Source organism: Mustela nigripes, chromosome 8 (genome assembly GCF_022355385.1).
Source record: "Mustela nigripes isolate SB6536 chromosome 8, MUSNIG.SB6536, whole genome shotgun sequence".
NCBI classification, from domain to species: domain Eukaryota; kingdom Metazoa; phylum Chordata; class Mammalia; order Carnivora; family Mustelidae; genus Mustela; species Mustela nigripes.
In genome coordinates, this window is record NC_081564.1 from 26,413,943 (window position 1) to 26,434,042 (window position 20,100).

At 58.0% G+C, this 20,100-nt stretch overlaps 2 protein-coding genes across 3 annotated transcripts in view; one reads left to right on the forward strand and one right to left on the reverse strand.

The window, feature by feature from the left end:
• RSPH14 (radial spoke head 14 homolog) overlaps positions 1-20,100 on the reverse strand; it is a 76,767-nt gene that overhangs the window by 28,328 nt on the left and 28,339 nt on the right. The window lies entirely within an intron of this gene.
• Positions 1-20,100, forward strand: part of GNAZ (G protein subunit alpha z) — a 52,141-nt gene that overhangs the window by 17,899 nt on the left and 14,142 nt on the right. For both annotated transcript variants that reach the window (XM_059408924.1, XM_059408925.1), the window contains exon 2: positions 3,710-4,891. In XM_059408924.1, coding sequence (XP_059264907.1) covers positions 4,169-4,891 — 723 coding nt within the window. In that variant the 5' untranslated portion in view covers positions 3,710-4,168. The remainder of the gene's footprint in view (positions 1-3,709; positions 4,892-20,100) is intronic.

Below are 20,100 nucleotides of genomic sequence, written 5' to 3' on the forward strand. Positions count from 1 at the left end.
CATCCTTTTCTTGTTGTTGTTGTTGTTGTTGTTGTTTTAAAAATATAGTACTCATCCTTCTGGGTGTGTGGTGGTGTCTTACTGTGGTTTTGATCTTCACTGCCCCGACAGTCAGTGTTACCTAGCATCTTTTCATGCACTTACTGGCCATGTGTTTATCTTCTTCGGAGAAATGTGCATTCAAGTCCTTCACCCAATCTCCAGTCAGGTCATTTGTTCTGCTGCAGAGGTTTACTTCTCTGTATATTATAGATATTAACCCTTTATTTTTTATTTAATTTTGTTTATTTTTTAAATTTATTTTATTTGCAAGTATTTGCTTCCAGCCTGTATTTGCCTTTTTACTGTTGATAGTGCCTTTTGCCTTTTTTGCACAAAATTTTGTAATTTTTACGCAGTCCGGTTTGTCTCTTTTTTCCTTTTCATGTCTATGACCTTTGGTGTCATATCCAAGAGACCATCGTTAAATGCAATACAATGCAGCTCTTGACCTATGCTTTCTCCTCAGATTGCTATAGTTTTGGTCTTACATTTAAGTATTTGATCCATTTTAAGTTAATTTTTGTATTTGGTGTTCGGTAAGGGCATCACCATTGTTCTAAGGAAACCCCAGCCTGGCAGGAGAAACCAGAGAAAGGGAGGGCACAGAGGAGAGAGGCACAGGCTACAGGTGGGGACAGGGTGCCCTGCTGGTGGGGTGGCAGGCACTCGTGAGCTGACCTGTGAAGATAAGGTTGGGTTCCAGTACAGGAGCAAGGCAAGGGGCCACTGAGGAGCAGCAGCCCCAGCTGGCCAAGACAGCCCTCTGGAGGACAGTCCTGTGCTCAGCTTGGCAGGCTCCTCAGGCCCAAGCTGCAAGGGGAAGGATTTGGGTTTAAAAAGAATCTGGCCACAGGGCCATCATGCATGGCACTGGGAGGATGTGGCCGGTGTTTTGGTCCGTTTGGGTGTAACTCCACATGGAGGCAGGGGACTTCCGGCACAACCCCAGGCCGTGTCACCTCTTTGGGCTAGACTATTTCCTAAGAGTTAGGTCACTTCAGGGTGCCTCCAGGCATGTAGACTTGGTGCCTGGTTGCTGCTTGTCTAGGTGCCTGGTTGCTGCTTGTCTTGCGAACGGTGGTAGGAACCTGCCACTTCAGGTGTGACCTTTGTCCCTATCACTGACCAGCCCAGGGAAAACTGGCCACTTGGGGCCTGAGTAGACCTCAGATACTCAAACACAAATTAAGGAAAACAATAGTGACAACATGGGGCACCACCAGTATGGCTGGCCTTGCCTTCAGGAGGGAGGGCACTGGCAGGAGGGTCCCCAGGCGCCCTGGGCAGCTGCGGGATTTTGGACTCCTTTCTACACCTGAGGGCCTGCCGGCTCATCAGCAGGACCCAGGGAGCAGCCACCAGGTCCCTGTTCCACACTCTCATAGTCCAGGATGGAGAGAGGCAAGCCTGGGTGGCATGAGAGATAGGGCCTTGTTAATGCCCTGATACTTGTTTACAAACCTCTCTTAGAAGGACGCCTGGGTGGCTTAGTTGGTTAGGCGGCTGCCTTCAGCTCAGGTCATGATGCCGGTGTCCTGGGATCGAGTCCCACATCGGGCTCCTTGCTCTGCAGGGAGCCTGCTTCTCCCTCTGCCTCTGCCTGCCTCTCTGTCTGCCTGTGCTCACTCGCTCTCTCTCCCTCTATCCCTGACAAATAAATAAATAAAATCTAAAAACACAAACAAACAAACCTCTCTTAGAATAAAAGTTCATTCAAGAAGATACGAAATAGGGTAAAATGCAAAGAAGAGGAAGAAAAAATAAAAAGACCCTTGTGATCCCACAACCTAGAACTCACTGCTGCTTGAATTCCTTCCCTGACCTCTGCTCACATGGCAGGTACATGGTGGTCATGTCCCCCACTCACAGCCCAGTGGGACTGTGGATGAAGGGCAGAGTTCCTCAGCTTCTTCATGCCTAAGCCTCTCTCCACCTGTGCTTACTGCGTGCCTGTGGTGTGCAGGATACTGCACGGCTCCCAGGCCCCAGGGGACGAGGGCTGAGCACACAGGCCATGCTTGGTTCTAAGGGACAATCACAGGTGATGAGGACACTGGGGTACTGGCTACCCCTGGCTGGGTTCCAGGCCCTGCACTGAATGCTCTACCCCTAAGAGATGCTCGAGACTGGTGAGGGATAGGTTCTGTAATGTGGAGTCAAGTGCACAGGCCACACAGCTGGGATGAGACTCATCATCCAGTGCTCTGCATGCACATGAAGGTTCGACTGAGGGGGAAAGGTAGCATGAGAGGTGCTTGCTGGCCCCCTGGCCATGGAGGCAGGTGGGTCCAGGGAAAGAACAGGCCTCAGGGCCTGCTTCAGAGCAGAACTGCTGGGCCTGACAGGCACAGAGGCCAGCTGGGAGCATGGACGGTTGAGGAAACGAGATGAGGCCCCTGGCTCTCAGTGTCTGTTGGCCTTGGGTCCTTCCCATCCGGGCCTTCCATGAGGCAGGTGGGGGCTTTAGAGGGGAGGGATGAAGGCTGCCTACAGCAGAATGAGGAGGCTGCCAGAGACAGCCAGGCCGGGGCAGAGGCTGCAGGAAGGAGGCAAGAGTTGTGTGGGGCAGGCTGCCAGGTGGGGGCAGAGCCTGAGCTCTGGGTCTGCCCTAGTGGGGAGGGCCTTGGCCCAGCGGCTCATAGGTCATTGGGAGAGGCCTGGGAAGAGCTTGTAGCTGAGAGCTGGGTGCTGAGGTGCTGACACCCTGCCCAGGGTGTGAGCACAGCTGTTCCTTATTGACCATCAGTGTGGGAGCACGGACATGAAAGACACAGCCTGGGACCTCGGAACCTGTGGACTGCCCTCTTGCCTTGCCTTGGACTCAGCGATTCCCAGTGCCCTCAGATATACTCTGTGCTGGCTTGCCTCCCACACCTGGGTGCTGCCCTGCACCCCATAGCCCCTGCTACCCCAACTCAGCCCACCCTGCCCATGCCTCCCCTCCCCTCCCGCACTGCTACCTCACCCACCAGGAGCCAGGCTTCTGTCCACCCTGTGGGCTCCCAGCTCGGGGCCTCTGCCTTGCTCTGCTCCTTGCCTATCTGCTTACACCAGCACTGGCCAGCCTTCTCCTTGTGAATGTCCTGCCTTGAGAGAGAGCAGGAATGACCCAGGTCCCACGAGAGGTGCTAAGGGGGATTACCCAGTTACCCTGGCATGGGACCCCACCATAAACCAAGGAGGAGCCAAGCCCCATTGATGCTGTGGCACATGTAGGTACAGCCCCTGCAGCTATAGGAGAGAGTGAGGGAGGTGGGGGAAGGCCATCACAGTTGGATCGTTGTATTGAATCCTAACCACCACCAGACCCAGAGACTGAGGCTCTGAGAGGGTGAGGTTGGCCGGGTCCAGTGGGCAGGGAGGGGCGGCAGGGCCCCAGGCTCACTCCCTCACTCCGAAAACACTAAGGTTAAAGTCCTCGTATGGCTCTGGGCACGCTCTCCTCAAGCACTAGGCTCCGGGCACACTGGCTCACAGGAGGGGTGCGGGGCATGGCTCTCAGGCACATTTGTTTCGCTGTGGGTTTGGGCGCAACTCAGCAGAGGTCCGAAGAAGGGAGGGGGTTTGATTCACTGTTCTCTGGGCTGCTTCCCAATGAGGTCCGAGGTCTCCCTTTACCACCCAGCCTGTGGTGGGAGGAGGCTCACCCTCTTCTCTGTGTTGGCAGGTGAAGGGCGGATGCCCAAGGCAGGGGGGCCGCAGGGAGCGCCCGCGGCACTGGTGGCTGGCCTTGCAGCCACGCTTAGCAGCCCCGCCGCAGCAACCAGCAGCCCGACGGCAGCAACCTAGGCAGACGCTAGAGTACAGCTTCCTACCACCAGGAGGACAGGGAATGACTGTGGCCCGTCGGGTCCCACGGTGGCCTGGGCAGGTGGAGTGGCCCTAGAGGGAGGGCCCGGCCACCTCCTTCCCCCAGGCGATCACCATGCCAGCTGGAGAAGAGGTGCTGGGGCAGGGGCTGCAGTGTGGCATGGCCTTGCCCCCCCACCCACGCTGAGCACCTCGAGGGCAGCAGGGCTCTGTCTGCCGGGCACACCTGGCTCGCATCTCAGCGTTCCCTGCTTGGTGGCGACAGGGAGAGGCACCCCGTCCCGTGCTCTGCATCTGGGCCCGCCGCTGCCGGACCATGGGATGTCGGCAAAGCTCAGAGGAGAAAGAGGCAGCACGGCGGTCCCGGAGAATTGACCGCCATCTGCGCTCAGAGAGCCAGAGGCAGCGCCGTGAGATCAAGCTGCTCCTGCTGGGCACCAGCAACTCTGGCAAGAGCACCATCGTGAAGCAGATGAAGATCATCCACAGCGGGGGCTTCAATCTGGAAGCCTGCAAGGAGTACAAGCCCCTCATCATCTACAACGCCATCGACTCGCTGACGCGCATCATCCGTGCCCTGGCCGCCCTCAAGATCGACTTCCACAACCCGGATCGTGCCTACGACGCCGTCCAGCTCTTCGCGCTCACGGGCCCCGCCGAGAGCAAGGGCGAGATCACCCCGGAGCTGCTGGGCGTCATGCGGCGGCTGTGGGCCGACCCTGGGGCGCAGGCCTGCTTTGGCCGTTCCAGCGAGTACCACCTGGAAGACAACGCCGCCTACTACCTGAACGACCTGGAGCGCATCGCCGCGCCCGACTACATCCCCACCGTTGAGGACATTCTGCGCTCCCGGGACATGACCACGGGCATCGTGGAGAACAAGTTCACCTTCAAGGAGCTCACCTTCAAGATGGTAGATGTGGGCGGGCAGAGGTCGGAGCGCAAAAAATGGATCCACTGTTTCGAGGGCGTCACAGCCATCATCTTCTGTGTGGAGCTTAGTGGCTATGACCTGAAGCTCTACGAGGACAACCAGACGGTGAGTGTGCCGGGCTTTTCCTCTACTTGTTGCTGCCACTGCTGGCTCCTTGGAAGTGGGTGGGCTTGAGAGTATGGGCCAGCACAGCCGGAGAGGCTGCAGTCAGAGGGGGAGCCATGGTGGTGAGGAACTGTCCAGGGAGCATGGTGTGGGGCGTGGTGGCCATCATGGGCACTCAAGGACCTTGGGGTAGCGCCTGCTGTCAGCTCTCTCAGTGGCTACCCTAGCATGGACAGGTCCCACTCTGACCTCGGGGCCCCGGCAGGCCCTCAGCGCTCTGAATGCCCTCTGAGTATCAATCACCATACCCTCAGGCTCTACCAGGTAGGGGTGCCCTCACCCAGCTGCTGACAAGGGGCTCAGAGACCCCAAAGTACCCAGGTGGCCTGACATCAGTGCCACAAGAAGCCCATACCTCATGCCTAAAATACTCAGGGCATGGAGGCCGCCCTCTGCTGAGTGGGGCCTGCTCCTTAGCTGCAAGGGCAAGTTGCTTAGAGCCCAGAGGAGGGGCCCTTGGACACCTGAGTGTCAAGGAAGGCTCACTGAGGAGGAGAAAGGGGAAGCTGGGCCCTGTGAGGAGCTTTGTTTCCCATGAGGTTGGGGGGAGGCAGTCAGGTGCAAGGTGCATTGGGGGAGTAACCTTGGAGGCTGGGAGGGAGGTTGACAGCTCTGCCACACAGGAGTGGGAACAGGGCCCAGGCCAGGCATTCAGGTGTCGGTCCATGTAGCAGTTCATTAAATGCACAGAACTTCTACCAATCCCAGGCACTGTGCTGGGTCTTGGGAACTGCAACCACAACCCCACAAGCCCAAATGGATCCTGGGAGTCTGGTGGTGACAGGGTTCAGAACTGTTTCTGAGGTTTATTCCCCAGGGGTTGGGTGGGTGTGGGGAGTCTCTCAGGCCCTCAGCCCTAGCTAAGGACTACTATGTGGAGGAGGAGGTCAAAGGCAGGTGGTAGGTGGATGCCCCAGAGAGTGGGGGCAGTGCAAGGAAGGGCCAAGGGGCAACGAGGGTTGGTGCTGAGCCAGTGGGGGCTCAAGGGGGAGCTGCTAGGCAGGGAAGGAAGCTAATCCGCTGGCAAGGAGGGGGTGGCCACACGATGCAAGCTCAGCCCTCAACCAGAAGGTCCAGGTCACAAGGCACCATAGTGTCCTTGGGTGCCCAGGAGTGGTGGTAGGGGCTGAGCAGCTGGATAGCATGGGGGAGGCCTGAGCTGCCCCACCCAGGCTGCCCTGTGGAGGAAGCTTTGTGCCAGGCAGGAACACTGAGCAGAGACCTGGAATCTGCCCTTAAGAGGCCTTTGATCCTGGGGGTGAGGGGCATGGGGGCAAACAGGAGTCTGCAAGTAGCTGTAAGTGGTGTAGGACTGTGGGTGCCAGCAGCTTGGAGAGGCGGTGGGCTAGCAGGGGTTGGGATGATGATGGTCATGGTGGGGGACCCACCATGCTGGGAAATGGGGGGCAGGGTTAGCCTCCAGGGTTCAAGGGACCAGGCGATGGCAAGGAAGAGGCTTGGTCCTTCACTCAGTCTTTTCTAAGGCAGGTGGTGGCTTTATTCTTTGGGTTTATCCAGGAGTCTTACTTGAGCCTGCAGCCCCAAGAAAGCCTGTGGGTAGCTGCAGGCTGTGGCCACTGTGCTGGGTGTCTGAGCGCTTTTCTGGACAGAGAGAGGGTCTTTGGCTTTTGTCAGGTTTCCAAGGAAGTCCAGCCTCTTGGAGGAGGGGAAATAAACAGCTTCAAGTAGTCATGGAGATAGGAAGCAGGGCTCCCCTCATCTGCCCTGTGTGCATCCAGGGGTCTCTCCAGAGCTGTGCCAGGCAGCGACAGGGTAAGGGGTCTGGGCTGAGGACACTGCATCCATGGGGCAGGGCAAGCCTGCAGCTCCCTGTGGTCAGGGCGGCCTTGCCCCTAGCATTATGCAGTTTCTAGGGCTTCTAGCTCCTCTTATTCTTCTGCCTATACTCACTTCAGTGCCATGTGTGGTTCTGGGCATAGGAAGCATCCCAGATGACGGGCAAAGTCGGGCTCTTCAATGAGGCATTGCTCTGGGCAGACGGCTTGGGGCTGACCTGGCCAGGATGCAAGACCAGGGTCAGGTGCCCAGGTGAGGCCCTAGAACAGTGCCAAGGCAGGTCTGCCAGCCACACGGTGCTCCCATGGTCAGCTCTATGGGCTTCTGCCTATTTCTGCTGTGTCCTGAGGCTGGTGACAGCCAGTGCTCTGGTGCCTTCCCGGGGCCTAGATCTCAGGGCTGCTTCATTTGTCATCTTCAGCACAAGCATGGCAGGTTCTTTCAGCACTGGGCCAGGCTCCCACACTGTCTGTTGGCAGGCTCTTTTGGCCAAGCCTGTGCCCACAGGTGTGGCAGGACGTGGGAGGCGGGATGCCTGGGCCCTAAGCTGGTCCCGTGTCTCATGGAGGGATTTGGCTATCATCTCTGCTCTCTTGAGCCTGTCAACTAGGAAGCGGCCCAAGTGTCCTGCAAGATGGGCCCAAAGCCAGGCCTTCTCCTGCGTGAGGCCTGACCGGCTCTGCCTGGCCCATCCCCTACCTCCTCACTGTCTCTCTCCTCTCTGCTCTGGCCTTCGTGGGCTTGTTTCACTCACATGCTCTACTGTCTCCAGCCTTAAGGGTGTGACCACCCTGCCTCTGCCTGTCTCAGTCCTTCAGGTCTCATCTCAAGAGTCACCTCTTTGAACGGCCTTCCCTGACGCAGCACCAGCACACCCCTCCATTGCAGCCTAACATTACGTATGGGTCCCCACTCATGTGCTGGTGAATGGCCGCACAGCTGGGCTGGGTGGACAGACGGCTGGACAGGCAGCCCCATGCAGGCCCTCACATCTCTAGCCTACTCCCAGCCCTGTGCCTGGGAGGCACATGGCTAGCAGCCCTGGGCAGGGATGGCAACCCCTGGCCTGGCTGGGGACGTGGTTTCTGGAAGACCTATATTTGCCCCCTGTAGGGCAGCCAGTCTCTGGAGCTGTTCAGAGAATTTTCTAAAGGGAGGGGCTAGCAGCCAGGCCTGTACCCCACCGCTGCCACCACCCTGGTCTCCGCAGGCCTGGGGAGGTACTTATTCCCCAGAAAAGGATATTCTTCATGAGAAACTCAAGTGAGGCTGGAAATTCACTGGATTCCAAATAGTTGTGACCTTTCATGCTCTACCAGCAGTATCTCAGGATGGAAAACAAACAGGCTGCCGAGGAAAGACAATAGCCCCTGTGGTTCCTCCAGCCGGCTGGCCGCCACGGTGGGCTGGCCGCCCAGGGGAGAGCCGGGCCAGGCGGAGACCAGAGCCTGCCTCTGCCGGCGCCTGCAGGCAGCTCCTATCACCACCGCCGACCCGCCCCTCTGTGTCCCTGCCCTCCTCCTGCCAGCCAAAGCGAATGCAGCCATCGGTAACAGGACGGGGCTGCCCCTCATGCCTTCTTTGCAAGGGCCCGCAAGTGTCCCTGGGCCCCAGCAAAGGCAAGGTAGCCAAGAACCAGCCGTGCTGTTTTTTGCAGAAGCTAAGGGAACCTGGGGGCCTGGTGCTACGCTCTGGACGTGGCTCCTCAGAGGTCTTCTCTCCTTCTCCGCTCTTGAGTCCTCATCTTCTCTCTGACAGCGGGCTGGCAGAGCCCCCGCCCCCATACCTGGCAAACGAGCCACAGCCACCACCACCACCTTCCCCCATCCCCCACCCGCTGGCATCTGCGTCAGCACGTTGTCAGGGGTAACGTCAGGATCTCTAGGCTCCTGGGCATGGAGGGCTGTGGAGGGCTGCAGTAAACACAGGACAGCACCTGGGCAGGGGAGGCAGATTCTGGGTTGTCCATGGACCACGGCAACGAGCAGATGCAAGGAGACATGCCCAGCCTTCATAATGATTCCCCACCCTGATCCTGGAAGGATTTAATGGGTCCTGGGCCTGCCTGGGGCCCCATCGCCACATACAGCCCTGGCAGGCACCTAGGGGCTCCAGAGTCTGTGGTGGGCCCCTACTGTCCCTCATGGAGCCCCCTCAGAGAGCACGGGAGGCTAGAGCACAAACCAGGGGTCACCTGACTGATCCTGTGGGGCGGTGGCAGCTGTGCCTGTTGTCCTGGTCACGGGTTGGGGGACAGGTGGGGGTGCCCAGGCTTAGGACAGTCATGGTCCCACCCTTAGCCACACCTGCTTCCTGGGGCCAAGCCAGGGCTCCCTGCCTCTGGCCTGCCTTTTGAGGCAACGCCATTTCTTGGCAGTTCTGCCTGCCTTCTGGGCCTGTCCCATGGCCTCTTCCAGGAGTAAAGAGAGATAGGGCTTTAAACTCAGAGACTCGGCCATTGCCCCACTCAGGCACAGAGGCATACTGGCTAGCCACCCATCCCACTGTGACAGCCCCAAGAGGCTGTGTGCCCCAGGCCCTGCCCCCGCCCCTTTAGTACCCCACCAGGTGGGGCCCCAGCACCCTGCTGCGAACCCCTGGAAGGCACAGGAGGGTGGGCACCTGCCCCCCAACCTCTACCCCTGCAGATCTGCTAGTGGACTCTGCAGCTGCTTAAAGGGAGAAGATTCTTCAGAAAAGACAGATGAAAAGGTCCACGTATAAAGTATCAAAGTGTTCTCACGTGAAAACCCACAGGGAGCTCACTAGTTGCCCATTTTCTGGTGGAGCTGTTGGTGTTCCCGGCCCTGTAAGGGGCCTGTTGTGCACCTGCTATGTAGCTGCTCTGCAGATGCAAGGCCTGGACTAGAGGCCAGACACTGAGGTGAACCCAACTTTCCCGACGGCACAAGGAGCTAGGTTTTGGGGGGAGGGGGCAAACACGCTGCACGGTTGTGGTGTCATTTCTACAAACCTTATGCTGTCCTGGGACACCTGCCCCCTCCTTCAGAACCTGGCAGTTCCCAGGGGTGTCCCCTGCTTTGCTTTCATGCAGGATCAACTGTGGCCACAGCAAGGTGTGGCCTGGGCCACAGCAAGGCCCTGGGGGAGGCACAGTGTCCCCACTGCTTATCCACAGATACCTGACTGACATGTGTTGAGGAGGGTCCCTGGGATTATGGGTAGGACACAAAGACAGGTCCCTTAGGGCGTCAAGTTCTGCAGCTGGCAGGTGCTACATAACCAGACTCCAGACTGTGATTGTAACCTCTGCTCAGCCCTGGGCAGTGGCCCCTCCTTATCCTGGGACTCTCAGCTCCCAAGGGAGCTGACCTCAGTACTACAGGTCCCAGGCCCCCCACCCCATGAGGCCAGGCCCAAAGCTCCATCATCCTCCTAGTCTCTATGGCATGTGCTGTGGGCACAGGGCTAGCACACAGTGGTGCTTAGCAGACTGGACTGGGCGGGAAGCATGCAGGCGGGGGAAGAGCCAGAGGTCAGGGCCATCTTCTGGGTGTGCACCTGCTGGGACACTCAGCCCTTCTGGGAAGCCCCTGAAAGGGCCGGGCCCTAAGTGGGGGTCATGTGCAGTGTGCCTCAGAGGAGGGGGCTGCTCAAGGCTGTCCTACAAACTGTTCCTGCACCCTAGCACTGCTTTGTCATTCAGCACTAAAGGGAGCTTGGTGGTGGCATGGTGTCATGAAATGACATGTTGAAGGTGATTGCAGGAAGACAGGCTTTTATCTATGGTTAGCAGAGCTGGTGATCACAGAGCTGGGCCAAAGGAGGTGATTAGAATGGGCAACAACCAGATGTAGGTGATACCCCAGCTTAGTTTTGTCCTTTAGTATCCTAACCAGTCAGCTTTGCAAATGGGGAAAATGGGGCCTAGAGATCATGTCTTGTGTGTCCCAGGCGTGAATCTGGCTCTCAGAGGATGGGGAGCTGGCACTGCTCCCTCAGGGATTCTCCCACATCCTGTAGGTACAGGGGTGCTCCAGGGAGAGCCTTATGGGGTGGACTGCCTTCCCCTCCTTGGGCTCAGAGGACTTGAGTCAGGGTTGGCACTGCCCCCCCACACCCCATCAGTGGCAGGACCGCAGGCAGTCCAAGCAGAGTACACCCCCACTCTGCCTCCTGCTTCTGACCCAGTCGAGGACATAGATCCAGGAATTGTGCCATGGGGACTTGGGTCTGTGCCGGGAAGGCATGCCATCGACCCACATAGAGGCTGCCAGCTTTCCCCCCACATACCCTCCACCACAGCACAGGTCTCCCTGAGTCTCTCCTTCCGATCTCATGGTGTGCCAGGGCCACACCCAGTTTGTTGCAACCTCTGAAAATCACAGATGATCCTGGGGTATCAAGAACCTCCTGGACCAGACCCAGGAGGCAGGCCCTGGCTGGCAGAAGGGCCAGGTTTCCTTAGAATGGACAGTCCCAGGCACAGATCTGAGCTGCTCTGCTGAGGCAAAGGCATTAAGAGGGTCAGGCCATGATGGTGCAGGTACAGCAGGCACGGGGCTCGGCTGGCCACACACTCTCCCCAGCAGCATCCCCTTTACAGCATAGACCAACTCTTTCTCTCTGTGGTTGGCTGCAAGGGGGACGGGCACACATGTAGTCACAAATGGGTTGCTGTCAGCTCAGAGGTGCTGTCGGTACTTGTGAACAGTCCCCGCCCCCCAACTCCATGTGGGTTCCTCAGGCCCTGCACCCGTCCAAGGTCCTTTGCCTTGTGGCCCAGCCCTTCTCCTAGCACTAACAGGGCAAAGGCCACCTGGTTCTCACCTCAACGGTCCCTGGCGGTGAGCCCATTGCCCTGACTCAGTGAGTGGCCAGTGGCAATGGGTACTCGCTCCCCCAGGGCCCTGGGCTTGGTGTGAGTTCCCATGGGGTGTCGGCTCCAGCCTGCGACAAGCAAGGGCAGAGTGGACACAGGGCAGAGAAGGCAGTGGCCATCAGCTATCACCCCCCCCACAGCACAGCCTGATGCCTAGATGTGACCCCTAGCACTTGCAAGTGCAGTTCCTCTGGCTGAGACCTTCTTCCCTCTTTTCCCAGGGAGACGTGAGGCCACTGAGGCCATTGTCAATAGCAGTTTCCTCTATTCCGCCTTCCCTGTTGCACTGGAAGCTTCCAAGGGCTCCCATTTCCTGTCTACCTCTATGCTTAACTCCTTGCCCTGAGTAAGTCCTCCATAAGATATCTGCCAAACAGAAGGATGAGGCCATGCCCTGGGCTCAGGCCCACCTGCTGCTCAGTGTGACCAGCCCCGCCATTCCCACTCCACACTGCAGAGGGGAGCTTCAGGATCCTAATACTGCCTTTCCATTTAGCCCTACCTCCTCATCCTTGTGGACCCAGCTCTGCCTGGAGCATCTCAGCCACCCTTCCCTGGTAGTCACCTCCTGCTGTATCACTAGAGTTCCCTTCCCCCACCGCCCCCCCAGGCACAGGCTGTCACTAAGCACAGCTGGGACATCGTTCCCGTCGCTCGCCTCTTCCCCCACAACAGACTTTGCCACGCGCTTTGGCAGAATCTGCATGGGGATGTCCACAGTGTTCCTCGGATCTCTGAGCCTGGTGGCTCTCCCCAAACAGGAAGTCAGCCAGCTCGGGCTCCAGTGTGGGACTCCCTCAGAGACAAGCTGGGGTCTGCCTCTTGCCCTAGCACTGACAAGCCTGAGGGGAGGGGAGCAGGCAGGTGCTCTCTGCACTGTGCTGGCAGAGCCGGCCCCCCACCTGCCTACGGGGTTGCCGAAAGCCAGGTTAGCAGCGGCAGAGCCTCCCTGTCTGCACACCAGCCGGCAGCCGGCTGGAGGGCTGGAGCTGGCCGGTACCAGCTCCCAAGTGCCAGGTTTTCGAGTTTTAGAAACTCTGTGAGCTGGTTGCCATCGTGTTCATGGCTTAAACTCATCCAGGAGAGAGTATTCACATGACAGAAATTGGCAAATGCTACAAATCAGCCCCTCAGGCTGTTAAACATTCGGCACCCTACTGCAGCTAGTGACCCCAAACCCTAGCCAGGAGGGCCTGTGCCGGGGCAGGCTCACTGAGAGGTGAATTACAGCATTCGCTGTTTGCATCTTTCTGGAGAGCTGGGCAGTGTCCCTCTTTCTCAGACTCAGCAGTTCCCTGCTCTGGCCCTGTGACAGTAGGTGTGATTTTCTGTTCACATTCATCCCATCAGAGAACAGTGATTGGCCAAAGTGGCTCCACGCTCATCCTGGGTCCCCCCTCCCACTCTCCCCAAGCAGATTTACGAGAAGCCTTTCTACACAGGGAAGCAGACTCAGAGCTGGGTAGTTTTGCTTTCTCTCTGTCAGTACGTTAGCAGACTAACATGAGACCATCTGCTCAAGCTCAGGCCTGTCCTGTGTTCTTCTCCACCTGAGAGGACAGGCCCTTAGAGTATTCATTCAGGAAGCATTTCTCACACATCTCCTGTGTGCAGCAAGCTCACCATCTAGGCACAGAAATGATTATGTCTCCTCCTCCCGTACGGTCAGATGAGATTGGCCTCAACATAGCCCCAAAGGGCTGGGGTGGCTCTGCCAGCCCCCACTGGCCCCGTGCTCTCTGTGGTGCACCCCTGTGAAGCAGCTGTCTGGGAAGGCCTGCTCTGCCCCGGAGACCAACTTGCAGGAGAGAAGCGGGGGGCCAGGCATCAGGGACCTGAGTGGATTAGGATGTAAGTGGGAGTAATGATCTGTGCTCATTTTGGACCTTGCAGAATCCAGCCTGGCTCTGGGCGCTGGAGCAGCCAGCAAAGGCAGGACCAAGGGGCTCTCGGGGGGCGGGGTGTGGAGAGCTAGGGCCCCAGCTACCCTGCCGAAGGGGCAAGATTCCAGGAGCTGCGTCCTATCCTTGGCAGGCTACGGTGGACATTGGTGCCCGCATACCTGGGGACAGCAGAACTGGGGTTTGCTGGGGCAGTTGTGTCTCCTGCCATCTGTGCACCTCCCCCTCTGCCACCTGATCTGCTCTAGAGGGTGCCCCTTGCACTGACGCAGAACATCTCCATTCTGTGCTCACTGGGAGCTGCACAGTGGAACTTGCCAGCCTCCATCCCACCCGGCCACCCAGCCAGTGGGGTAATTAATTTCCCCTGCACTTTAGTTCTTTATGCACGCATCGAAACAGGCCTGGGTTTTAAGATACAGGTTATTATTGTTTTAAGGGATTTCTATAATCCGAGAACTGAAAAACAGCTTGTCCACTTACCAAGAACAGAGTGCAGGGAGGAGACTAAGAGCAGTGGGGGACCAAGCTGACTCGGACCCTCATTAACTAGCATAGATGGGACGTTGGAGGTCTGCCATCCAGGGGAGTCCCACAGCTGCCCTGAATAACACCAGAAATGGGTCTGTGCTAACCAGCTCCAGGTGGCACTCCTCTTTGCCCATCTATAGGGTGCCCGAGGCCCCACCGGCTCTGACGTCTAGTGTTTCCGGGAAGATTAGAGTAACCATCAACTGGGGGGAGGGGCAGGCTATGGGCATCCGAGGGGGACACTGAGGACAGAGCAGCGCGAAATGTACCCCTACTCCCTGTGCATGGCTCCTGACTGGACCTATGTCCTCAGGCCCTGAAATCAAGCTCTGGCTGACCTGGGAGCCAAGGCTACTGCTTCCCCTAATCCTGCCTTCCTCACCCACAGCTGGCATCTCCCTGGCTCATGCACTTTCTCTAATTTCGTTAATAAAATCACAGTCAGCCCAAGGCCCTGGGCTGCCCAAGGCAACCTTTAGTCTTGGATGGCTTCCCACCCCTGGGCCAGCAGGAAAGGCACTAAGGGGAGACTTCTACGCCAAGACTCTTTATTCAGTATCCATCGGGCTCCCCGGCACACCCCCTGTGGCTCCTCTTTCAGCCTTGACTGCCCAAGGACAGGACCCCAGGCAACGAGAGGGAGCAGTACCTGGCCACATGGGACCCCTGGTCCTGTGCAGCTTCTGCATGAACGATCGGATCCAGTCTTGGCTTCCTCATCTGTAAAGTGGGGCAGTCCCTCAGCTCAAGGACAAGACATGGTTTTGATGATCTCTGTCTTTACCTGTGCCTGTGCTTGGTGCCCACAGGGCCTGGAACTGTGGGGCTAATGCTCTGATGGAAGAGAATACAGGTGTTGGGAGTTTAGACCCAGGGTGGATCAGCAGGACAGGGAACCTCTCCCAGACCCTATGGCCTCCCCTGTGACCCTGCCTGGTGTGGGTGACAGGGAAGGTGGTACGGGAGTCAGCACAAGCCTAAGAGGAATGTGGTACCCTCCTGCCATTTCATTTCCTCTCATAGGAGATAGCCATGAGCTCCCCCTGGACTAGCATGTGGGCTGAGCCTGCACACAGCTAAGGTCCCCCAAGGCCAAGGTCAGCCTACCACAGAGCAGGCTGGGGCCATGGCTGGCCTGAGCTAAGACTGATTCCCCAGGGTGATCTGTTCCCCAGGGAGCCTACTGATAGCCATACTGCCTACTGTACCCCCCACCCCAGTCCCACACATGACTCGCAGGGCCAGGCTGTAAGTGCCCCGCAGGCTATGATGTGACATCATGGAGCACAGGCAGTGCTGGACAGGGCTCTCACGGTCTGCTCTGACACTCAGACACTCTGGCTTTTTGTAGCCTGGCTGACCAGGGGACCTGGCATGGGGCTCTCAGAGCAAAGGCACTGTGGCACTGCCAGGCCTGGGCCAGGACATATTCCTCCCAGGAGGCATTCCAGTCCCCCAGCTACAGTGGTGTGGGGAGGGCAGGAGGTCTCTTCTGGCCAGCAAGGAACCTGTGGAGGTTGGAGGCCTGGTGATCCTCGGGGCTGTCCCACTGTGTGAGTCCAGCCTGTAGGCAGTGAGGCCATGACTGATCAGCTGGCCTCTGGCACACCCTCCCCGCAAATCTCGTTCCTGCTCCCACCTACACTCTGTCTGCAGGCATAGCTGCTGAGGCTCTGTAGTCCCACAACCCAGACTGTCCTGCCCACTTATGGCCTAGCCTGGACATCACCCTGAACCACCCCCATGCTCTCCCCCAACACTGCCTATGTGGGACAATGTGCTGGCACAGCCGTAGTGAAGCAGGTGGGGACAGGAAGAGGTGGTCAAGGCGTTTGGGGGCCCATGCAGGAGGCAGTGACTCCTGAGCCACACATCCTGAAGCCCAAGGCTTTCTCCCAAGTGAAGACAAGGGCTTGAGGCCAGAAATGGGGCCCTTCCCACTTTGTCTCACCTCCCAGCCTTGCCTGTGAACAGGCTGAGAGGCTGGGACAGAGCTGGCCAGAGAGAGCACCAGGAAAGCACTGTCTGCTGCTGAGAGCCTAGCAAGGTATGGGGTGTGTCTATGACAGTACCAGCATCCTGGGCAGGATAAAGCCAATAGCCACCGCCTTGGGCAAATGCAGTGATAGGCCCTGGGCCAGCAACAGCCACTCCCAGGCTGGAGGTCCCTGTCGTGGCAGTGCCTGGGATCCGTGGAGCGTCCCACGGCCTGCAGAATTCCCTAAATCATGTCCCTATTGTATGGCTGCACCAATATGCACATGGCAGTTCTTCCTTGGGAGAGGTTCTACCACTGATCAGATTCTCACTGGAGATGACACCCCAGAAGATTGCACTAGCCTCCTTCGCCCCCTGCAGATGGAAAAGCAAGGGTCAGGGCACTAACAGCCCATAGACAAAGGTTCGTCATTAAGCTAGCTCTGCCCTCCCTGTCCCCAGCTTCCCATGTCCCTGCAAGAACTGGCTGCCACCGCTTTCAGCAGCCTTTGCTCCTGGAGGTGTTGCCCAGGACTATGCCCAGGAGTACAGAAGCATGTTCCTTGCTGAACAGGATCAGGCTAGTGGGTTCTTGTGGGGGTGGGGGTCCCTGGAGCTGAAAATATGGAGAGTTTTTTGCACCACCATTTCCTCCCTTGGTGACAGTGATGGTCTGCAAGCCCCAGGCCAGGCCTGTAATCTGTGTTGCCAGCTTCCAGTCTGCACACACCTGTGTCCTGCTGTTTGCTAATTTCCCGTCAGTGACTGACAGCAGGGGGACTTGGATCAAGCTGGCAAGTTTTAACATAAAAACAAATAAGAAACAGTTCTCATTTCAGCTGAAGCAGAAACGGATTGGGACTTTGAGAGAAGCATTCCTCCCTGAGGCGGTGGACTGTGGGTGGTGGTTAAGGTGAGGGCAGGTGGGGCCACAGCCTAGACTCCATCCAACACTGCCAGTGGCCTGTTGGGTGGCCCAGGGGCACCTGCCCTCTCTGGGCCTGGACATGAATTGGGGGAGCAGAATATGGGAGCTCCAGGGCTCCCAGAGCTTTCAGAGCAGATGCTTCCATGTTGTCCTGAGAATTTGCTGCCCCAAATACCTAAGCTACCTTCTCAAGTGACAGGATGCTCCCCACCCACGTGGCACTAACCCCAGGGCTCTGTCTCCTGTGTGGATGCTTGTGGGAGTGGGATAGTCCTTTCCATCTCTAAGATCCTATACATCATTGATTCTGAGGTGCAGTGAAACCAGAAAGCAAAACCAAGCGAGGTGTGTATTTGTGGTGCTGGTGTCCTGGTTGGCCGACTCAGACTCCTGGGGGGACAGCTTAGTCAGCTGGGACCCCAGGGGTGTTATGTGGCCTGGGCTGCCCACGTCCAGGCCCCTTGTCCCTTGCACAGCTCCTGAGGAGTCCAGGCAGTCCATAGGGCTGGGGCACAGCTTCAGCTCAGAGCTCGGATGGCTGTGTGGGCCGTGGCTGGCCACAAGTGGAAGCTGAGCTGGAGTGACCACACTTATATTGAGGTGCCCTGGCTCTCAGCCCTGTGCCAAGTACCGTGGGAGAGTTGGTGGTAACCAGGCCTCAGCCCTTCCTCTCCAGAGGCTGGCATCCAGGTTGGGAAGACGAGGGAGGGCAGAGGACAGAGACTAGACCCCCAGACGCCATCATGGGGCCCTGCGTGTAAACCTCTAAGCCCCCCATCGTCACAGGGTGTGCCGCCCACTACACAGATGAGGGAACTCAGGTTCTAAGAACAAGTTCCCCAGGTGGCCCAGGTGGCCCTCCGTCACCTTCTAAGGAGGACCCTTGGCTCTACCCTGCCATGAGGGGTAGAGGGAGTCTGAGATGCTGCCACCCTTGCTATTATTTTGGGTCCCCCTAGTCACCCTCCATGTACACATGGGGAAGCCAGGTACCAGCAAACAGAATGGCCCATGGAAGGTGGGTGCCAAGCTGGTGGGAGGCATCAGAGGCAGGTGGTCCAAAGCTAAACTGGCCGAGGCAGGAAGTAGCTCTCCCCTGTCTCTGGCAGGTTCAGAGGGGTTTAGGCTATTAGGACTTGAGTTTCAGCTTTTCCAACAGCCTGTTATCTTGTTTAAACAGCCTTTGCTATTTAAATGACAGGCCTAGCCGGTGCTGTTACTACGAACGTTGCAACTGTCACTGGATTGGGGGGCAAGGGGACAGGCAGGCAGTGACTCTGACTTCTGCACTGGTTGGAGCATACCCCCACTGCAAAGATGCCCCATCTATTGCTGGCCCGAGGCCTACAGGGCTGAGCACTTTAAAATGGGCCACGCCTGACCCTCCCATCCCCTTCCCTTCCTGCGTAGGTGTGCAGCAAGCAGGAGCCTGGGGCAGGAGGGACCTGGGAAAGAAGGAGAGAAGGTGGTGGGAAGGTCAAGGGCCCCATGAAAACCTGGGACTGTCCAAGGGCATGAGGTGTACCACCCCGAGTTGCTAATCTTTGTGTGCCACATGCTAATCTCCACTCTAGCCAGGGAGTCCTGCAGCCTCAGGGCTGTTCCTCCACAGGTGGCAGCACAGGCTGGCAGGGGGAAAGGAGAGGTAGGAGCAGGAGCCAGGCAGGCCCCCCCCTCCCCGGCCTGCAGAGTTGGGGTCTGGGGCCTCTACGCAAAACTCCCCAGGGCTGGCCATGGGGGTGGAAATGGGAAAATAAAACCTGAGACTGCATCCACTAAAACACAGGATCAGGTAGTTGCCGATTGTTTGAGAGCCGGAAGAGCTCCTGCTTATCAAATGCCTTTTCAGCCCGTTTTGCTGGAATGATCCACTGAACAACGGAGCTCAAGTGAGAAAGAACACAGGCCAGCTGTCAGTGAAAGACCAGGGCCACGCAAGGCCTGTCTTGGGGAGGGAAGCCTGGCCCTGCTATCCTTAGTGGCCCCTGCCATCAGCGTCCTGGGCTGGGGAGGAGGCTGGGAACAGGGTGAGGCCATCTGTGGGCCAGGCCCAGGGCCGTGCACCTGTGCAGGAGGGCAGGGCAGGGCCTTTGGCCTGTAGCTCCTCCCACCCCGCCTGAGCCCCACATTCACGGCTGTCACACTGATTGATCGCCAACAGCGTGCGCCATCTGGCCCTGCTGCCGTCACCCCACATTCGGCAGACCGCCCTGGCCAGGTGCTGGAGAGACCAGTGCCCCTGACAGACAGGGCACTGTGCTCACGGCAGATGATGAGCAGTAACGACAAGGTCCAATGGCGCTTGAAGCTGTGTCGCAAATTAACAGACAGTTAAGGTCATGACTGGGGTGCTTCAGGTGGGGGGTGTCAGGGAGGGCATTGGAGAGTGACCCTCTCTGTGGGAACCCCAGGGAAGGAACAGCACAGCCATAGCGGAGGCCCTCAGGCAGGGAGGGGAAGGATGTGTCAGGGAGCTGGGGGAAAGCACGCTATCACTGTCTACGATAGAAGCGACTGGAAGGGGTAGGCTTGGTTGTGGTAGGGCCATGGGGAGAGCCACAGAGAAGAAAGTCCGGAGACAGTCTAGCAAGAGATGAAGGGGGAGCACTTCAGGGAGAGGTGTAGATGGATTCCAGTTGTGTCTGGAGGTACCATCAATGGGACGGGGTGCAGGCAGAGCCCACAGCCTGACATGGGGTCCTGTGCATGCCATAGCCACCTGCTCCCCCAGCCTCAGCTAGGGTGACTTCTGGTGGCAGAAGTCAGCTCATCCATCAGTGCCCAGCCTAGACATGCTCCCTGCCCTGTGCCGCCTGCCCTCCAGCTTGCACAGTGTGGTGCTTGACAGTTAGTGGCATATGTGTCCTTCCCCTAGGGGGGCTCTGTTCTCATAAGCCAGGACTGCCCCTTGCTCTTCTCTCTCTCGAAGCAAGAGTCCGCACTACACTCAGTGGGAGCTTAAGGTACAGCCAAGTGACCAACTGGGGTCCAAAGAAAAGGGACTGGAAGGGCAGCCAAAGCCGCAGGCGTGGGGAGGTGGGCCTGCATCTTGGTGCTGTGGCCAGCGGTGCTCAGTGGGGGGTGCTGAGTGTCCAGCTTCCTCACGCTGTTGCCTGTTGACCACATTTCTGTTGTGACTCACTGCATGAGAGCCGAAAATAACTGCCGTCTC